The sequence below is a fragment of the Cherax quadricarinatus genome, chromosome 11, assembly GCF_038502225.1.
Source record: "Cherax quadricarinatus isolate ZL_2023a chromosome 11, ASM3850222v1, whole genome shotgun sequence".
Classification (NCBI taxonomy): Eukaryota; Metazoa; Arthropoda; class Malacostraca; order Decapoda; family Parastacidae; genus Cherax; species Cherax quadricarinatus.
Window position 1 is genome coordinate 25090785 of NC_091302.1, and position 22746 is coordinate 25113530.

General features: G+C 38.5%; 1 protein-coding gene across 1 annotated transcript in view; it reads right to left on the minus strand.

Moving 5' to 3' along the window:
* Positions 1 to 14565: 14565 nt before the first annotated feature.
* LOC128687524 (uncharacterized) overlaps positions 14566 to 22746 on the minus strand; it is a gene marked incomplete at its 5' end in the record, with an annotated part of 171202 nt that continues 163021 nt past the window's right edge. Inside the window, 1 exon segment of the mRNA XM_070083974.1 lies at positions 14566 to 16829. Within this exon segment, the coding sequence (XP_069940075.1) occupies positions 14739 to 16829 (2091 nt within the window).

Here is a 22746-nt window from a genome sequence, read left to right on the forward strand (position 1 = left end):
ACTTACTGTACCTTGGAGATGCTGGCATTGGTTTAGGGAGGTGGAAGATAGGCAGGGCAGTGTATGTTTGTCAGTGGCTCTACATACCTCCAATAAGATTGGAGGAGTTAGTTTCGTTTCATCCTTTTTCTGTCACTTAATCGCTTAACTTACTTGCCACACTGTTAATGCTACACTTTATCACTGGCTGGCATTATAGCCTTTATCAACTCATGCTGTTTTAGTATCATCCATATGGTAGAATCACTGAAGAAGGCACATTCTCCCCTCTCTCTTCCTCCTCCACTTTGGTACTTTGGTTTGAGTTTTTTCTTGAATTCTATCATGTTTCTCACCTTCTTTATCAATGGGCTGGCACTAGCAGCTTTCTTTGGGCCCATGGTGGCTTATTTAGCAGCCACACAGAATAAAGAAATGCAAAAAATAATGAATTATTACGAAATGTTTCCTATGACCTCACAAGATAATGTTCACTCACCGAGAAACAAAGTGAGACTGCCTCAGAATACGTGCGTGGGAGGATTTGTGTGCGCGTGGCACTCGGACAGGTACTGTACCACTGACGAGACCGGAGGAAAGTAACGAAAACTGAGCCAATATTTTTATGAAAAAAGTCAGCGATAACTGAAATTCACAAAAACAGAGCCCAATGAAAAGGGAGGGTACACTGTATACATATCTGTACTGCACTCATTACTACTTACTCTGTACTACTCTTTAGCCTGCCTTTACCATACCTATGATGTTTGTGCATGGGGCTCTTGGAAAGTAAATCATCTAAAAACAGCCATAACCCAACAACAATCTGCTATTAGAAGAATTGTTTAAGTATACAAAAGTTTGAATTTAATGAAAAAAGTATTCACACATACTACTGTGCATATTTCATACACAGAGCATTCACTGTAGACCCAAAGCTAAAACAATTCCTGGAGAGCTGCAATGTTTCAAATTCAAATTTTTATCTCTTTGTGAGGAAAATAGCTGATAATAGAAAACATTGACATTTCCACAATTTGATATGATTTTGCATAAATGATATTAACAGAAGGAGAAATGAAACAAAAAACTGAAGAGTAGTCATCCTTTGTCTTCCAGTATCTGGCTTCCTCTTGGGAACCTCGTGAGGAGCAAGATTGTCTGCTGTATTCTTCACCCTCCATGCTGTTGCTCCTGAATGTCCATCTAACCTGGCTATCTCACATTTATTCTTACCTTCTCTTCCCAGGACCAAAACAGAAGTCTTCTCCACGCTAAGCTTACAGGGTCCCATTACCATCAGTGGTAACCAATTTAACAGCTGTCAAACAATTCAACAGTCAAGTCCAAAATGGTCAAGCCAACAGCAGATTCAGTGAGGACAAGCAATGAGTGGAAGTTGCTGCTATATTACCTGTGAGCTAACTGACATATGATCAGCCTCACTAACATTGTCCAGAGTCAGTCTAGTGCAAGAGACAATAATGAAACATTAAAGTTTGTTTATTTATTTTGCACTCTCAGCTCAATGATTTACTTTGTGGACATCGTAGACATAACACTAGAGATAAATATCTCTTTGATAAGTGTCTGTCTGACTTTTTTGGGTTATCCTAGGTTCTCTACACATATGCTGCTATGTATGACAATCTATGTAACTGTATTTGTGTATACCTGAATAAACTTACTTACTTAACTATCTTATTCAACTGCTATTTTACCAATATAATGTATTACGCTCAAGAATCATTTTAACCCTTTCAGGGTCCACAGGCCCTCTCAGAGACTTGTTCTCAGGGTCCCCCAAATTTCAAAAAAAAAACAAAAAAAAAATTTTTTCTTATGAAAAGATTCTCTATCTTTTCCCGATCATAATGACACCAAAAGTATGAGATTTGATGGAAAACTTATGGAATTATGCTCTCGCGAAGTTAGCGGTCTCAACGATGTTCACGCATTGGCGATTTTATCCACTTTGAGCCCTATTTTCGGCCAATTCCAGTGTACTAGTCGACAAAAATCATAACTATTTTGCTAGAACTCCATTTTTCTATCGAATGAGTACAAGAAACCACCCATTTACCGATTTCAACTATCCAATAAAGTGGTCAGAATTTAGCAATTTTGCCAATTTCACACAAATTTCAAAAGATAACAATTTCCAAATAGGGTCCAGAATAAACAAGAAAGACATTCCTGGCACTGAAATAACAAGTCCTCTGTTCGTTAGTCACAATCCCAGGCCTCTCTTATATTTCTTTGACTTTCCACTTTGAATTTTTATTCTTAAAAAAAATAAAAGATTTACTGTTATGCAGACTACTGCATTACTGTACAAATGGTATAAATAATATCAGTGCACTTGTGAAAGAATATTAGACTCACCAGTTGATGTGTATTGGACGCTTGGCATGATTTGTTAACTTTTGAACTTTGGTAAAAATCAAACATTTCTGCTACTTTGAGCTCAATTTCAAGGTACTTTTCATTGTAAAACCCGTCAAAAATCATCTAAATTTCTGTAATATGTCTTCCATTCTATAAAATGAGACCAGAAAAACTAGAATGCAACAATAAATACCATATGAAAATACAATGCAAAGTCGCTGTTTTAATCCAAAAACACGGTCAAAGTTTTTTTTTTTCTCATTACGCACTGTGTGCTGCAGGATTTTTTTTTATACTGCGCACACTGACCACATAGACCCATTCTTTCATATGTAGGCCTACTAGCTTTCTCTCACTAGATTTGAGGGCGCTAGAATTTAGGCTTACTAGTACGTCAAAAACCCTGGGGTGTAAGCCATAGTAGTATGGCCGAAACCCTGAAAGGGTTAAAGATGGGATGTTTGAATGTGCATGGGTGTATTAAGGATGATAAGAAAGAGTTGATTATGAAAGAAAAGAAGATGGATGTCCTGGCTCTAAACAAAACATGCCAGAGGGGGAGAGGGGTGAAGGGGAAGAAAAATTTCAGTGGAGAGAATTAAATGTTATTAGGTCAGGTGTATCTATGTGAATTAGAGCTAAGGAATGAGTAGTGGTAATGTTGAATGATCAGATGTGGCAGGAAAACTGGGAATATAAATGTATGAATTCAAGGAGTATACAAACTGAAATAAGGGTGGCATATGAAAGGTGGGTTATCCAAAGTGTTTATGCACTTGGAGAAAAGGAGTGTAAAGGGGGAAGAAAGAGATTTTGGAAAGTGTTAAGCTTAAGGAGTCTAGAACAAAGTGAAAGAGAGTAATTGTTTGGGGGACCTAAATTCTAAAGTGAAAGAGATTGTTGTAGATGGTATTGTAGGCAAGTTTGGAGTGCCAAAGGTAAATGATAATGGAAGACTCTAACTGAATTACATTTAGAAAGTGGTTTGGTAATAGGCAATACTTATTGTAAGAAAAAAGAGGATAAGTATACAAGAAGATATGACATAGGGCATAATGACAGCAGTTTCCTAGAATATGTATTAGTAAATAAAAGGTTAATGGGTAGACTTATGGATGCACATGAAAAAAAGTTTTCTGTTTTGGTCCTGGCAAGAGAAGGGCAGAATAAATGTGAGATAGCCAGGTGAGTTGAATAATCAGGAGCAGCAGTGCAGAGGGTGAAGAATGTTTGATGTCTCTATGATTAACATATTTATAAACAGGGCTGTAAAAAGGTGAGTACTAGGACATTGGAGAGAAGTGTGGGATTAAAAGATGAAGAATCTGAAACAAACTGGGAGTTGCTACAGTTACTCTATGCTGATAACACATTTCTTCTGGGAGATTCTGAGAAATTGCAAAGTTTGACCAAGGAATTTGGGAAGGTATGTTAAAAAGGAATTCAAAGTTAACATAAAAAAGAGCAAGGTGATGAGAATAACAAAAAACTCGAGCCAAAGAGAGATTGAACATCAGATTGGAGGGATGGAGTATAGAGGAAGTGAATACATTTAGATATGTGTGAGTGGATCTGTCAGCAGTTAAGTGGTGTGTTGAGGTATCTCTTGAAAGAGAGAGACTCATCCATACCTGGAGGGTGTTGCTAGGATCAATGTCCCTGTGGCCTAGTCCATGACCAGGCCTTGTGATGGATCAGGGCCTGAAACCATGCTGTTACTGCTGGTTGCACACAAATCAACATACAAACCACAGCCAGGCTGGTCATGTAATGACTTCTGGTGCCTGTCCAATTTCCTCTTGAAGACAGCCAGGGTCCACTAGCAATCCCCCTTTAGTATGCTGAGAAGAAATTGAACAGTCTTGGGTCCCTGACATTTATTGTGTTGCTTCTTAGTGTACTCATGACACCCCTGCTTTCCAATGGGATGATGTTGCATTGCCTGCTGAGTCTTTGCTTTTGTAGGGAGTGATTTCTGTATGCAAATTTAGGACCAGTCCCTCTAGAATTTTCCAGGTGTATATTATCACTTACCTTTCTCCCCTGCATTCCGAGGAGCACAGGTCAAGGGACCTGGATAAGTACAATAAAGCACCAGGTCCTTGGTGCTTTATTGTACTTATACAAGAACTGAAAGTTCTCTGTATATTCTCCTGATCTCCAATTTCACCTGCCTTAAAAGGGGCAATTAGTGTACAGCAATAGTGGTTTGAAAAGAATCATCATTGGCTTGTCATTCCATTTTATCATTTTCCTAGCAGATGTAGTAGAGATATTGTGATCTCTGAAAGTGAGATCCACTGACAATCACTCCCAGGGGTAATATACCAGAGTACAGTGGTAGCAACAGTGTTATATGGATGACAGGTATGAGCTTTAAATATTGCAGCAAGGAAGAGGCTGTAAGTCACCGACCCCTAACCCGAAACACCTATCATTTACCTTCATCACAGCAACTGACCACCTCTACTTAAATCAAATACTAACTCACAATGTGTACATGAGTGTGTTATCCATTAAGCACAATAGGCACAGTGCCTACAACCTATGAAAAATTTTGTGAACTAAAATTTATTTGAAAAGTCAATAATAAAATAAAAATTGACATCTTAAATTAAACAAATTACTATCACATTATAACAAGTATCCATTGCAAATATAATTCTGTGGCATGATTTAAAAGTCATAATATCATAGTTAAAACAATACACAAATAAATTGCTCTTAGAAGACTGAAACTTATGATAATGTTTCTGTCCAACTTGAAGTGAAATGTCATGAGCCTGAGCCTCCTAAGTGAACATTATTTGTATATTGTGTCTTAAGGAATATATATGCAATATTTTCAAAAGGGAATGCATTAAATGTATGGCCCATACAGACAAGTGTGCCTAGGGTCTGAAAATAGCAATGAATGTGGTGTGAATATCATGCAGAGAATTCAGAGCATAAAGATAAGAAAATGGTGCTGGGTTACCAAAAGTATACTTCAGAGGGCTGAAGAGGGGTTCTTGAAGCAATTCAGGCATTTAGAGAGGATGGAGCAGAATAAGGTGAATGAGGGTATATAAATCTGGAGCGAAAGGAAAGAGGGGTAGGGGTCATCCCAAGAAGGATTTGAGGGAGGAAATACAGGAGGTTTTGGGAGCTAGAAGCTTGAAACATTCAACAGGTTTGTGTGAACACATTAGATCAGAGTGGGCAAGTGGTTTTTAATGGCTTGACCTGTTGTTGGAGTGTGAACAAGGTAATATTTATGAAGGGATTTAGGGAAAACTGCTTAGCTGGACTTGATTCCTGGAAGTGAGAAGTATGGTATTTACACTTTAGAGGTTGGCCAAGATGTTACAATTTCAAGGGACATTTGAACTGTGATGTCAGCACACATCTGGCAAGACAGAAGTTGAATGAATGATGGTGAATGCATTTCCTCTTTATTTTTATGACACTCTACCTTGGTGGTAGATAGCCAGCCTGTTAAAAAAATGGATTTTGCATTAAATGGCAGTAACTCATCATATTTGCTAGTTTACTACACTGGTCCTCTTTGCTCACATTACTAGCTTCAATGATATGACACCATAATTTCCCAGCTGGCTGAGAGTTAGTTGCACACTGGCTGGGAAATGGTGAGGTTTCACACTCAACCTCTGGGTGTCTGACTCAACCAGACCCACACCATAAAAATTACATGTCAAATGGGACACTGCTCAGACAGTATGTTAGCATATTGCATGGACCATACCAGGATAAACAAAAGGGAGTAAAGAGAAAGATATAACAAGTTTTCACAAGATTAGGTAATGATTATTCTCTTAGTAGAGAGTGTCATTAAAGTTTACTCAGAGAGGTACTTCGTTCTTAGCTTGCATCATGTTCACATACATGGCTGGGATATTTCAGCCTAGTGGGGGTTACTCACCTCTGATTATATGTGTAGAGTTTGCTGAAGGTTTGTATCCTAACTGTGAGGCTAATATTCCCACTCATCACAAAACATAACCTGTCTTACAGGTTAACTCTACTAATCCCAACCCCTCAAGGGAGGTTTCTAGATGCTGGTAAGAAGCTGCTGATTCAAGAAATTGGACTTGTCTTCCACTTTCTTACATGAAACTCGATTGTTTTCCTTCCCTCAAGTTGTGCATGACCCCTAGAGGTTTAGTGCTTTCCTTAGCCCTTAAACTGTCCAAACATAGATCTACGTTTGCGTGCGTAGCACTCCTAACATAGATCAACGTTTTATTTTTTATTCCTTCAAATTTGGCACAATAGGCATGAGTTGCCTAGACATAAAAAAATGGGTCTGTGCACTCAGTGTGCACAGTATTAAAAAAATCTGGGAGCATTAAGCACCTTGTGAGAGCACCAGTTCAACTGAGTGCCAGCTAGAGCAAATAGTGTGGAAAACACCAGGGATTCACTAATGCCATGTCACATTAACACTTCCATTTTAAGAGGAAAGTAAAAATAGGTTAGATAAATACATGAGTGTGTGTGGGTGGGTCTGAGTTGGACCTGACTAGCTTGTGCTACTAGGTCTGATGTCATGCTCCTTCCTTCAATGGATGTGACCTGACTAGGTGGGTCACTGATCTCAGCCGGAAGGGGGGTGACATGGATCTCCCTTGCATGGGCCAGTAGGCCTGCTGCAGTGTTCCTTCTTTCATATGTTCTTATGTATTTGGCAGGCTGGCCAGCTGGCTAGCTTGCTTTGGCTGTCTCTGGCTGTCTCTCTGTCTATATCTCTATCTGTCTGTCTATATCTCTATCTATATCTCTGTCTATCTATATCTCTGTATCTATATCTCTGTCTGTCTATATCTCTTTTTATCTATATCTCTGCCTCACATGTACACATAAGTACAGTTATTATACATAGTGTAAATTACCTAGGATAACCCAAAAATTCCAGGCAAAGATAGACAGATAGATAGATAGATAGACAGATGGATAAACATGTTCATGTGTATCAGTGATAACAAATACAGCGAGGGTTAGCTGGAGCAGTGGGCATTTATCAAATGTCTCTGGGCTGTTAACAGTATAGGGATGCACAAGAAAGGTATAAAATACTGACAATATGAAAATTAAGACACATGTGCAACATCTGGATATCTTTATTGTAGATGTTTCACCATCCAGTGGCTTTATCAATACAGATGATCTGTATTGATAAAGCCACTGGATGGCGAAATGTCATATCCCCTTTAAAATCAGGCATAATCACAGACAACACTACAGACCACTAAGCAACCTTTCTCATAACTAATCTGGGCAAACTGCCACAAGACATTACTAAAGTAACCTTCAGACTACATAACGAGACAGCTGTTAACAACTTTATAGCAGCTATGAATAACATCGATTGGCAAAATGAGCTCGAAACATATAGAGATATGAATGAATGTATAAATAATTTTCTAAAAAAAGTGCAATGCCTCTATAACAGACATTGCCCCAGAAAAACTAAACAGATCACAGCAAAGAGACTGAATAATCCCTGGCTAACACCAAGCATCCTCAAATCCATTAACACAAAGCACAAATGTGAAAAACAGTATAGAATGGGTCAAATAACTAGAGATCAGTCGAAAAGTTACTTGTCAGCACTTACCAGCCTGATAAGAAGGTCAAAAAAATTGTATTATGAAAATAGATTACATAACATCAAAGGTGATATGAAAAAAACCTGGAAAACTCTATCTGAAATTTTTGGAACTAAAAAGTTATCCAAAAACAAAACAATCAAACTAACAAAATCAGATGAACCCCTACTCACTCCAACCGAAACAGCAAATAGACTTAATGTTTTCTTCTCCACCATAGGAAAAAATCTAGCAAACAAAATACCAAGCACAAACACCCATCCATCAGACTACCTCATAGGTACCTACCCAAATATGCTATTCCTAGCTCCAACCAGTCCCAATGAAGTTATGCTCATCATAAACACCCTTAAAAACAAGGCAGGAGACATAAACAACATGCCTGCTTTCATGTACAAAAAAGCTTCTCAAGTATTGTCACCAATTATTGCAATGCTCTTCAACAAATCCACTGAATCATCTACTTTCCCAACAGTCCTCAAAATAGCAAGGGTCACTCCGATCCAAAAAGGAGGTGACCAAGCTGACTTGAATAACTATGGACCAATATCTAACTTACCACTGCTCTCTAAAATCTTTGAAAAATTAATTCAAAGATGGATCTATTCCTACCTCATTTCACACAACTTATTAAACCCTTGTCAGTTTGGATTCAGGAATAATAAAAGCACAAATGATGCTATCATACACATGCTAGAACTAATATATACCACACTTGAAAAGAAAGAAGTCCCGCTGGGCATTTTCATTGATTTACATAAAGCTTTTGATACAGTTGACCATGAACTGCTGTACTCCAAAGTAATGCACTATGGTATCAGAGGCCACTCCCTCAACTACCTAAAGTCATACCTTAGTAACAGAACTCAATATGTGTATGCAAATGATGCAAACTCTTCCACCCAACCAATCACAGTAGGAGTCCCACAAGGAAGTGTCCTTGGACCACTCCTCTTTCTCATCGACATCAATGATCTACCGAATGCATCACAGCTACTCAAACCCATATTATTTGCAGATGACACTACATATGTCTTTTTCCACCCAAACACAGTCATACTAGCAAACACAGTCAATACTGAATTACAGAAAATATCTGCCTGGATGATGACTAACAAACTTACTCTGAACACAGATAAAATCTATTTCATCCAGTTTGGAAACAAAGCTGCAAATGATCCAATTAACATAACGCTAAATGGATCATCAGTCACAAGACTCACAGAGGGAAAATTCCTAGGTATCCACCTTGACAGTAGCCTTAACCCTTTCAGAGTCCATCCCATAGATCTACGGCTTTACGTTCAGGGTCCAAACCATAGATCTATGCCAAAATTCTGGCGACATCAAATTTAGCAAGAGAAGGCTGGTAGGCCTACATCTGAGAGAATGGGTCTGGGTGGTCAGTGTGCACACTATAGAAAAAATCTGGACGCCCGCATGGCATTGTGGGAACACCACCAAAGTAACTTTGTTCATCATGCCTGGCGGCAAGGAAGCTCTCACTCCCCACTCACTCTCCCGGCGAATTTTGACTCTCCTCTTCACAACTTACAGTTCTAAGACTGATGGAAATGGAGCTGAAGAGGAATTCTATGGTTTTGAACCATCTGGTACCATTGTACCATATGGTACAATGGTACCATATGGTACAATGGTGCCATGTCATACAATGGTATCATATGGTACAATGGTACAATGTGCCATATGGTACATTGTACCATATGGTACATTATACCATATTGTACATTGTACCATATAGTACAGGATACAGGGACCCTAATGGAAATAAGTCTGTCTGACTTTTTTGGGTTACCTTAGGTTCTCCAAACATATGCTGCTAAGTATGATATTCTGTGCAACTTTATTTGTGTATACCTAAATAAACTTACTTACAATGCCACATGCGCTTGAGTAAGTTTATTCAGGTGTACACAAATACAGTTACATAGATTATCATACATAGCAGCATATGTATAAAATATCCTAGGATAACCCAAAAAAGTCAGGATGACTTATTTCCATAGGGATCCCTGTATCTGTACCATATGGTATCCTGTACCATATGGTATTCTGTACCATAGGGTACCCTGTACCATATTGTACCCTGCACCATATGGTACCCTGCACTATATGGTACCCTGTACCATATGGTACCCTGTACCATATGGTACCCAGCACCATATAGTACTCTGCACCATATGTTATCCTGTACTACATGTTATCCTGTACTGTATGGTACCCTATACCATATAGTACAATGTACCATATGGTACCCTGTAACAAATGATACCATGTACCGTATGGTCAATAGGACATGTTGGTGGCAGCAGGCACCAGCCAAGACTGAGTGGCGACGCAAGCTAGCTACTGACTCAGCAGTTTCCAAGACAAAGCGCTCTGTCATCCACCTCAAGTAACTAGTGTCGAGTCACTGCACATTTGTAAATATATAATAAAACATTACTAATATACAACATTTTTGCATATTTTTGTTGTAAACAATTATTGTAAACAAAATAAATATGAAAATATTAGTGTTTATTGTTTTGAATACAACAGTACCATATAGTACCATATGGTACAATGAACCCGGTGGCCCGGTGGCCTGGTGGCTAAAGCTCCCGCTTCACACACGGAGAGCCCGGGTTCGATTCCCGGCGGGTGGAAACATTCGACACGTTTCCTTACACCTGTTGTCCTGTTCACCTAGCAGCAAATAGGTACCTGGGTGTTAGTCGACTGGTGTGGGTCGCATCCTGGGGAACAAGATTAAGGACCCCAATGGAAATAAGTTAGACAGTCCTCGATGACGCACTGACTTTCTTGGGTTATCCTGGGTGGCTAACCCTCCGGGGTTAAAAATCCGAACGAAATCTTATCTTATCTTAACCATATGGAATCATTGTACCATATGGTACCATTGCACCATATGGTACCATTGCACCATATGGTACCATAAGGTACCATTGTATCATATGATGCCATTGTACCATATGGTACCATTGCACCCTATGGCACCATTGTACCATATGGTACTATATGGTACCGTTGTATTCAACGCAATAACCGTACTAATATTTTCATCATTTTGTTTACAATAAACTTGTAAACAAGTTTTGTAAGCAATATGATGATAAACAAATTAGTGCAGTTATTGTGTTGAATACAATGAGTGTACACTTATACAATATACATTATATTGGTCTCACAGGCCACAAATGTTACTAGAAAAAGAAAAAAATTAGAAAAGAAAAGAAAAAAGTATAAAAAACGTAAAATGAAAAATATGTGATTTTGAGGAAGTCACTGATGTTGCTGCCATCGGGTCATTTTGGGTCAACTTTCCGCTGCTGTATCTTGGTATGTACTGATCAGAATTTTTTTTTTTTTGTTTCATTACCTTCACAAAAATATTACCTTTAATTCTGTAAAAAAATTTTTTTTTTTTTTTTTTCAAAATTTCTTGGACACTGGAGCACCACTTCAGATTTTGGCCTTGGACCCTGAAAGGGTCCAGACACACATACAACAAATCACCAAGAAAATCTCCAAAACTGTAGGCATATTATCAAAGATAAGGTACTACGTTCCACAATCAGCTCTCCTGGCACTGTATCATTCACTCATATACCCTTATCTTATATATGGAATTTGTGCATAGGGGTCAACAACATCCAATCACCTAAAACCCCTAATAACCCAGCAAAAGGCAGCAGTAAGAATGATAACAAATTCCCACTCCCGCCAGCACACTCCACCAATTTTCAGAAGTCTGAATCTGCTCACCATTAAGAACATCCATACTTATTCATGTGCCTACTCCATACACAGAACAATATAAGCAAATATAAACCCCCCACTCAAACTTCTCCTCACCAACCTAAACAGGACACATGACCACAACACAAGACACAGATCTCTTTTTGATATACCTCATGTCCATATTACACTGTGTAAAAATTCAATGCACATAGAGGGCCCCAAAATATGGAATTCATTACCAGAAGATGTTAAAGTAACCCAGTCTGAAAATCAATTTAAGACTCTTCTCAAAAGCCACTTAATCACCCTAGACTAAATGCTAAATACTCAGTACTCACTTACTCACCTATGTACTCCCACATCATAACTGAAACAATTACTTTGAACCTTTTATCCATTGTTGACAGGAATATAATTGAATCATTGTTTTCACAAAAAGCATATTCGAATAAAAATATATCTTTGTATTATACAAATTTTGATTCATTTATAATTAATATTCTACTGTACAACTATGAAATAATTATTATCCTACTGTACAACTATGATATACACCTACCATCTGACTTACAACCTGCTCGACTTACGACCACTCGACTTACGACCGTGTTTTTTATGCCAAATTTCTGGGAAACAAACAACTATTTGTGTTGTACACAGTGTTTATCCTAAACCTTACAGTATAAAATACAGTACTAACAGCATAAAAAGTAAAGTAAAACATGAAATACCAAAATAAAACAATAAAATAAAGTCATTACAAAAATGTTTTGTTGATATTCAGTAGTAAAGTTCGACTTACGACCATTTTGACTTACGACCGGTTTCTCGGAACCGAACTCGGTCGTAAGTCGGATGGTAAGTGTACTCCTTAGTGTTAAGTAGATTGTAAGCCAATAATGTTAAGTTGGCTCATAATGCCTAGGCATAATAGAGGCTCTCTTTGCATTGCAACCCACTATTGTAAATACAAAATCTCAATGTACTGTTTGCAAAGACATAAAATAAAAAAAAAAAATCCAGATGTTGCACATGTGTCTTAACTTTCATATTGTCGGTATTTTATACCTTTCTTGCACAACTTGTCAAACACTGCAACATCATGGAATCTTGGTTCAGAGGACATCTACAAGACCTTCTTCATGGCTGCTACAACTAACCCATCCCTTTGGGTAGGACCTACTTCCACTGGGGAATCCTACCTACCAGTGACTATGCCCTCGTCTGCTACACGCCCTTATCCACTGATGCCTATATAACCACCAGTCTTCTTGCCTTTGCTCCAGATTCTCCTCCACCACGATGCTGTGAACACTAACTCCAAGGCTGAGGGACTGATTACCTCATCTTTTGTATACAGTTCTACTGTCTTCTAATTATGTCCTAGAATCTGTATTGATAAAGCCACTGGATGGTGAAACGTCTACAATTAAGATATCCAGATGTTGCACATGTGTCTTAACTTTCAGTATAGGGATGCCTTTCATAACACCATGCTTCAAGGTATATGCCAGGTTATCTAAAACATTGTTGGGACCTATAAATACTTTGTATATATTTCTAGACAATAGTAAATAACCCAGGCAGGTGTAAATGTTCACTATCTGAGCACTATTTCAGTAACTAATATTAGTGTCAGAACAAAGATTGGCTATGAACTCACAAGACATCTACAAGACCTTCTTCACGGCTGCTACAACTAACCCATCCCTTTGGGTAAGACCTACTCCCACTGGGGAATCCCGCCTACCAGTGACTATGCCCTCGTCTGCTAAACGTCCTTATCCACTGATGCCTATATAACTGCCAGTCTTCTTGCCTTTGCTCCAGATTCTCCTCCACCACGATGCTGGTACAAGGCTGAGGGACCGATTACCTCATCTTTTGTATACAGTTCTACTGTCTTCTAATTATGTCCTAGAATCTGTATTGATAAAGCCACTGGATGCCGAAACGTCTACAATTAAGATATCCAGATGTTGCACATGTGTCTTAACTTTCAGTATAGGGATGCCTTTCATAACACCATGCTTCAAGGTATATGCAAAGGTCTCTAAAACATTGTTGGGACCTATAAATACTTTGTATATATTTCTAGACAATAGTAAATAACCCAGGCAGGTGTAAATGTTCACTATCTGAGCACTATTTCAGTAACTAATATTAGTGTCAGAACAAAGATTGGCTATGAAATCACAAGAACTATTATAAATTGTAATTATCAAAACATAAAAAAACATATAAATTAAAATAAAAAAAAAGAGAAAAGGTATATCGGCAATATTTCTGCAAGCGGCAGGAGTCAATGTTGACATCAAGTGAGCATCAAGAGCCAACTTCACGGTCTTATATCTCAGTAAGTACCGACCCAAAAATTTTTTTTAATCCTATAACATGTAGAAAAATGTGCTCTTCATTTAAAAAAAAAAAAAATTATTTTTCAAAATATTCAGAGCGCCACGCGAGTGAATGTAGATCTATGTTTGGACAGTTTAAGGGTTAAATTTAATGATGATGTACTAATCATATGATACTATGACTGTCACAGCCATACACAAATAAATCCTAAGTGATGCACTTTCAACATACTTCCATGGTTCATCAACACCACAATACTGTTTTGAAATATACATACACCTTTTTGTGATATATTTGATGAACTAGTCATGTTAACTGTCTAGTCTGGTTATGACTGGCACTCCAGTCAGAGGTCTGTGTTGGATGAACCAGTCATGTCAACTGTCTAGTCTTGTGACTGGTACCCCAGTCAGCAGGTTCTCTCATGTAAGATATATCGAAGCTAAATGAGTGGTAGAAAAGTCTGTTCAGGTATTTTTATGGTGTATTTCAGGGGCTGTGTTTTCCAGTAGTAGTCCTTAAGGTATATTTCACACTTCTAAAAGTAGTACAGCATATTATAAAAAATATTTACAATATAATACTGTTCATAAAGTGGGTAGAAAATGGTAAATTTTTGTACCATTACGAACAGATGTATCACTGCTTCTTGTTGAAAATATTATTTTTTCTTATTTTATCATTATAACTTTTCTGCAGATTTTGTAGGAACTGAATAGTAGCCTGAATTCCTCCACTCAACTTGGGGTCCCACTGTGGTGGAACAATAAAAGACTCGGCACTTTTTCCAGAATATAACCCCCTACTTAAAACACTTATAATTCTTTCAATGAAGTGCTCCTTACCCCACATATGTTCCTCTCTTTCAATTAATTCTTCAAGAAATAGTGATTTCAAGGTCCTGAGGCTTGGGACATTTACACCAACAGGATAGATCTGCCAGGCTCGACCATGTCGCCGGTGCTCTTGCTTGGGCAGCCACCAACAAGTGCTGAGGAGTTTGGCAAAGTAACAGCATGCTTGAAGAACAATATGCTCCTCTACTCTAATACCATCAATGATACACTTATGTGCAAAATTATATATATACAGCCAGTTACTTTCAGATGTGTTGGCTATGTGTTCATAAGTGTGAGACTGCAGGTCATTCTGAAATCGTTTTGGCAACTTATGTAGATGAAGCCCCTGGGGACGTGGAACCTTCAAGACTGGGGTAAGCATTATACGCAGTGGTAATATTTTCTGCTTCTCTCGGTACATAGCATAAATGCACACACCAGTAGAAGTATGAGCCAGAAAAGGTGGTATGAGTGCAAGGAACTTGAAGCTTGTTGCTGAGAGAGCTTCATGAGCAGCTTTACAAAAGGTGTTTCTAAAATTAGCACCTATGAAAAGTGTTTGTTCCCTAGATGAAGATATACCTATTACACATTCTTCATTTTTTATTGCATTTCTTTCCAGCTCCTTTACAGAAATACAGCCTTCCTTTAAGGCATTATACTCATCAAGTTCTAGGTAAAATTCTAAATTCTCTGGAAGAAAAAATTCCAATTTTTCAGTTAAGGGCGAGTAGTAAACAATTTTACCAGTAAATCTTGGATCCACATTTCTAATGTTATCAAATAACATATGAACGTCATGCTTCACTATGCTTTCAAACTCTCTGGATATAATTCCATCCATTTTTTTCTCTTCTTGAAGCAAGTTATCCCAGAGATTAGTTGGGTTTGTAATTCCTAACTTATGACTTTTGCCTTTTAGTATAAGCTTTGCCTTTGCAAGGTCCCCCTTCGTGTTTGATATTACCAATACTTCTTGGAACGACAATAGATCCAAATGACATCTCTTAACATTCTCATTGAAGTGTTGTAGAATTACCGAAGGCTTCATACCCATACTACACTCCACTGCATTCCCTGTGTACCCAACTATGTACTCCATGCACTCCTTGTGGCCTCTTAGTGCTGCCAGATGTGAGGCATTGAGACCACCACAAGTGCTATACATGTATCTGGCACCTTGTGATAACAAATACTCAACCATGTTGATCTTACCGTATGCAGCAGCGATGTGCAGCATTGTGCTCCTCGATGCCTCATGCACTATTTCATCAATATCCAGATTAGTGGTCATCCTTACTGTCCTGTGAAAAACTGTCACCAAGCTCAGCTCAGCAAGCAAGTACAGAAATGTTTTTATTTGTTTATCAGTCTGTCCCTCTTTAATGCCTTTTGCATAATCCAAAAGCTCTTTTGTGGCAGTTTCTCCTACTTCTTTTTTCCGTAATTTTCTTTCAAATTTCTCCAATTCACTCTCTAACAAATCATTTATAAGCTGTTCAGAAACATAATCTAGATTACACTCTGTACTATAAGGGTTCATTTTCAAGTCACGACACAAAGAATAGGCAGTGTCGTGGTGGTGATTGTTGAGTGCTTGAACAAGTGGATGTAGGTGATGTGGAAGAGGGTTAAGACACACTCCAGCCACTCCAAGCAACTGGCAAGTAAGAGTCAGCCCTGATGCTGCTGCCATTGCCAACATGTCAGTATAATTGACTGACGTGCTCATAGGCCAGCAGTCCAACCATGTACTCAGTTCTTCACCTAACTTGTGCCCTGATACTTCAGTGGTGGTCTTAAGGTATGACATACCATCCTTCATGATGTTCTGAAGGTTGTCACAACCAGGTATCATGTCTATCTCTGCTTGTAATCTATCACACAAGGCCTGAAAATAATTTATAAATTATTATTAATAATGGACTTTCCAGAGAAAGAATGATCAATAGAAACAACAGTTACTAAGAGAAGACACAGGTGTGGGACAAATCTTTATTGTGACACTGTTTCACTCTATGTAGAACAAACATAGTCAAAATGAATGTTAGATATGCCCTTATGTCTTGTCTTGATCACTGTCAGCAATACACTGTAGTGTACAACACTGTTCACCTAACGGCCATTCATTTATACCCCTGAATAAACATCTTACAGAAGGTGAAATATCTGAACCTTGAAAGTTATTTCTGCTATCTTTGTGGCTTTTATAATTAGCACTAAACATCAGTTCTAAGCAATATAAAATAATACTAATTGCAAAATTCATACCTATTGAAAACTATAAGTGGCTATATGAATAAGACACAATAAGTAATTATACCTATATAATGTAACAAGACACAATAAGTGACTATACCTGTATAATGTAATAAGACACAATAAGTAACTATACCTGAATAATGTAACAAGACACAATAAGTAACTGTACCTATATAATGTAATAAGACACAATGAGTAACTATATACACATAAAAAACAAACTAGACCTACTCTTGATATCTGTGATTCCTACAATTTATACTTACACCCAAATGACTGTAAACATAAAATTTCGAATAAATCTATTGCCTAACAAATCTTAAACTAGTCATAAGTTTGCCCGAGATACTCCAGTACAGAAGCTTTAACCCTTTTGAGCCCTATTTAACCCTTTGAGCCCTATTTTCGTCCAATTCCAATGTACCACTTGACAAAAATCATAACCATTTCGCTAGAACTCCATTTTTTCTATCGAATGAGTACAAGAAACCACCCATTTACCGATTTCAACTATCCAATAAAGTGGTCAGAATTTGGCAGTTTTGCCAATTTCACACAAATTTCAAAAGGTGCCAATTTCCAAATAGGGTCCAGAATAAACAAGACAGACATTCCTGGCACTAAAATAAAAAAAATTTCTGTTCATTAGTCATGTCCCCAGGCCTCTCTTATATTTCTTTTGCCTTCCACTTTGAATTTTTCTCACAAAAAAATAGAAGATTCTACAAGATTGATGGTGGTGACGTGTACTTAGCTCTATGAAGACCTGTTTGTGTGCTCTCTGTGAATCTGAACCAGGATGCCCTCTCTTGAGCAACTTTACCAGCAGCTGAAAGAAGAGCTTAGGGTTGCTGAGCAGGAGATATGGCAATTAACGGAGAAGAAAAAGAGGATTCGAAGTAATCCACCTGTTGTGAGTCCCCAGGCTAAGAGGGGAACTTGGTCAGTGGCCAGGCAACATGGAACCAAGCTGAGGATCAAGAAGACTGTTGGAGAGGCAGAAACAATGAGGACCCAGAAGACTTCTGTGGAAACTTCCAACCCATTTTCGGTGCTACCTGACGAATGTGGATGTTCTACTGGGAATGTCACAATAAGCACCAAGGAAGCATTGGCTGACATGAGTGAGACATCCCTAGAAACCCCAACAAAAACCATCGAGAACGTCTTGACGAATTCCACAAGTGGTGTAATGCTACCTGACGAATGTGAGTCGACTACTGGGAGCATTACGACGGACGACGCCAAGGAAGGTAAAAACATTGCTGTTGTTGGGGATAGCCAGATTAGGTACATGAATAGGGCATTCTGCTTGAAGGATAGGAGTAGGATGCAAAGAGTGTGTTTTCCTGGGGCTGGGATGAAGGATATTATTAGCCGTCTGGATGACATCATGAGAGGTAATGGGAGCAATCCTATTATCTGTCTCAGTGCTAGAGGCAACGATGTTGGCAGACGTAGGAGAGGACCTGATTAGCAGGTATAGGTCAGCAATAGAGATAATTAGGAGGAAGGGTGGGAAATCTGTCATATGTGGCATTTTGCCAAGGAGAGGAGTTGGAAATGAATAGTTGTCCAGGGCAATTGGTGTCAATTGTTGGCTGGACAAATACTGTAAGGAAAATGCGGTAACATTCATTGACAACTGGGACCTCTTCTATGGCAGAAATGACATGTATGCCAGGGATGGGGTTCACTTATCTAGGTTTGGGGTGGGAGCACTGGCCAACGCAGTTGAGGGAGCAGTTAGGTCTTTAAACTAGAATTAGATAGTGGTATGGGTTTTCATGGAAAATCAATGAATTTTGAGTGTAGTGATTATGTGAGTTTTAAGGAAACCAGTTATAGGCAGAATGAGGAAGAGTTATTGATGAACATAGGAAAGCCAATGGCATTAGGTGATAAGGAGAGTAACAGGCATAGTGGAGGAACAGAAATCACTAGGAAGAATAAAGAGAAAGGAGGGTCCTTAAATATATATTACACAAATAGTTGTAGTGCTAGAAATAAGATGGACAAGTTGAGACTAGTTGCTAGTGCAGGTAACATTGATGTATTTGCATTAACTGAGACGTGGTTCAATATGAAAAATTGGGACATGCCTGCTGAATGTCACATACAGGGTTTTAAATTGTTCCGAGTAGACAGAAGTATCGGGAAGGGGGGTGGGGTGGCACTGTATGTCTGAGATCGCTTGAACTGTTGCATAAAAACAGGTACGTATAAAGTCTGAAACCCATACTGAGTCTGTTTGGATAGAATTTTCAGAGGGACATGAAAAATTGATTTTAGGTGTAATATACCATCCCCCAAACTTAGATAGGGACCAAGGGAGACTACTATGGGAGGAAATTGTTAAGGCCACAAGGCACGATAATGTAGTAATTCTAGGAAAATTTAACTTTAGTCATATTGATTGGAATTTCTTGACTCGGAATTTAGAATCAAGCGACGTCTTAAAAGTAGTTCAGGATTGTTTTTTGAATCAGTTTGTGACAGAGCCTACAAGGGGAAATAACCTGCTTGACAGAAGACTTCTGTGGAAACTTCCAACCCATTTTCGGTGCTACCTGACGAATGTGGATGCTCTACTGGGAATGTCACAACGAGCACCAAGGAAGCATTGGCTGACATGAGTGAGACATCCCTAGAAACCCCAACGAAAACCATCGAAAACATCTTGACAAATTCCACAAGTGGTGTAATGCTACCTGACGAATGTGAGTCGACTACTGGGAGCATCACGACGGACGACGCCAAGGAAGGTAAAAACATTGCTGTTGTTGGGGAGAGCCAGATTAGGTACATGAATAGGGCATTCTGCTTGAAGGATAGGAGTAGGATGCAAAGAGTGTGTTTTCCTGGGGCTGGGATGAAGGATATTATTAGCCGTCTGCATGACATCATGAGAGGTAATGGGAGCAATCCTATTATCTGTCTCAGTGCTGGAGGCAACGATGTTGGCAGACGTACGAGAGGACCTGATTAGCAGGTATAGGTCAGCAATAGAGATAATTAGGAGGAAGGGTGGGAAATCTGTCATATGTGGCATTTTGCCAAGGAGAGGAGTTGGAAATGAATGGTTGTCCAGGGCAATTGGTGTCAATTGTTGGCTGGACAAATACTGTAAGGAAAATGTGGTAACATTCATTGACAACTGGGACCTCTTCTATGGCAGAAATGACATGTATGCCAGGGATGGGGTTCACTTATCTAGGTTTGGGGTGGGAGCACTGGCCAACGCAGTTGAGGGAACAGTTAGGTCTTTAAACTAGAATTAGATAGTGGTATGGGTTTTCATGGAAAATCAATGAATTTTGAGTGTAGTGATTGTGTGAGTTTTAAGGAAACCAGTTATAGGCAGAATGAGGAAGAGTTATTGATGAACATAGGAAAGCCAATGGCATTAGGTGATAAGGAGAGTAACAGGCATAGTGGAGGAACAGAAATCACTAGGAAGAAAAAAGAGAAAGGAGGGTCCTTAAATATATATTACACAAATAGTCGTAGTGCTAGAAATAAGATGGACGAGTTGAGACTAGTTGCTAGTGCAGGTAACATTGATGTATTTGCATTAACTGAGACGTGGTTCAATATGAAAAATCGGGACATGCCTGCTGAATGTCACATACAGGGTTTTAAATTGTTCCGAGTAGACAGAAGTATCGGGAAGGGGGTGGGGTGGCACTGTATGTCTGAGATCGCTTGAACTGTTGCATAAAAACAGGTACATATAAAGTCTGAAACCCATACTGAGTCTGTTTGGATAGAATTTTCAGAGGGACATGAAAAATTGATTTTAGGTGTAATATACCGTCCCCCAAACTTAGATAGGGACCAAGGGAGACTACTATGGGAGGAAATTGTTAAGGCCACAAGGCACGATAACGTAGTAATTCTAGGAAACTTTAACTTTAGTCATATTGATTGGAATTTCTTGACTCGGAATTTAGAATCAAGCGACTTCTTAAAAGTAGTTCAGGATTGTTTTTTGAATCAGTTTGTGACAGAGCCTACAAGGGGAAATAACCTGCTTGACTTGGTTTTGGCAAACAATGAATCCCTTGTTAATAATTTAGAAATTTCAGAGGAACTTGGTGCTAGCGACCACAAATCAATTACATTTAGCATTGAATGGAAGTATGATAGTAGGGATAACTCAGTAACAGTTCCAGATTTTCGCTTAGCAGATTATGATGGGCTTAGAGAACACTTATCATCTGTAGACTGGAGTAATGAAGAGAGCTATCAGTATGACAGCTTTCTTAACACAATACATGCTGCCCAAAGGAGATTTATCCCATATAAGGAAATTAGATCAAATAGAAATAATAGGCTCAAATATCTTTTAGGACAGAAGAAAGGAATTTATAGGCGCATCAAAAGAGGTGAGGGTCATCTTATGAATCAGTATATTGACATTAAGAGGGACGTTAAAAAGGGGATAAGAAAAGCTAAACGGGACTATGAAATTAAAGTTGCTAGGGATTCGAAAACTAACCCATAAAGTTTTTTCCAGGTTTATAGAACAAAAGTTAGAGATAAGATAGGTCCCGTTAAAAATAACTCTGGACATCTCACTGATAAGGAGAATGAAATGTGCTCTATTCTTAATAATTATTTTCTCTCAGTTTTCACTCAGGAAGACACTGACAATATCCCAGTAATTAATTTTTATAGTGGGCATGAAGATGATAAATTATGCAATATCACAGTCACTAGCAAAATGGTTATCAAACAGATAGACCGGTTAAAGTAAAATAAATCCCCGGGCCCTGATGAACTGTTTTCAAGGGTTCTTAAAGAGTGTAAAGTGGAACTCTGTGAACCTTTAACTAATATTTTCAATTTATCTCTTCAAACAGGGGTAGTGCCTGATATGTGGAAGATGGCTAATGTAATTCCTATTTTTAAAGCAGGGGACAAGTCGTTACCGTCAAATTACCACCCAATAAGCCTAACCTCAATTGTAGGCAAATTACTAGAGTCAATTATAGCCAATAATATAAGAAGCCATCTCGATAGGCATAATTTGATTAATGATACTCAACATGGTTTCACCAGGGGCTGTTCCTGCCTAACTAATTTATTAACCTTCTTCAGCAAAGCTTTTGAGGCTATTGATCAGGATAAAGAATTCGATATTGTTTTATTTAGATTTTAGTAAGGCTTTTGATAGAGTACCACATCAGAGACTTTTGAAGAAAGTGGCTGCTCATGGCATTGGAGGAAAAATGCTGTCATGGATCAAGTCATGGCTCACTAATAGGAAGCAGTGAGTGTGCATAAATGGGGTTAAATCTGAGTGGGGATTTGTAACAAGTGACATTTCGCAGGGATCAGTTTTAGGCCCATTGTTGTTTATTATATATATAAACGACCTTGACGAGGGAATTACTAGTGACATAAGAAAATTTGCTGATAACACGAAGATAGGTAGGATAATCGATTCAGATGTTGATGTCTCACAACTTCAGGAGGATTTAGACAAACTCAATTCGTGGTCAGAAAAGTGGCAGATGCAGTTCAATGAAGAAAAATGTAAA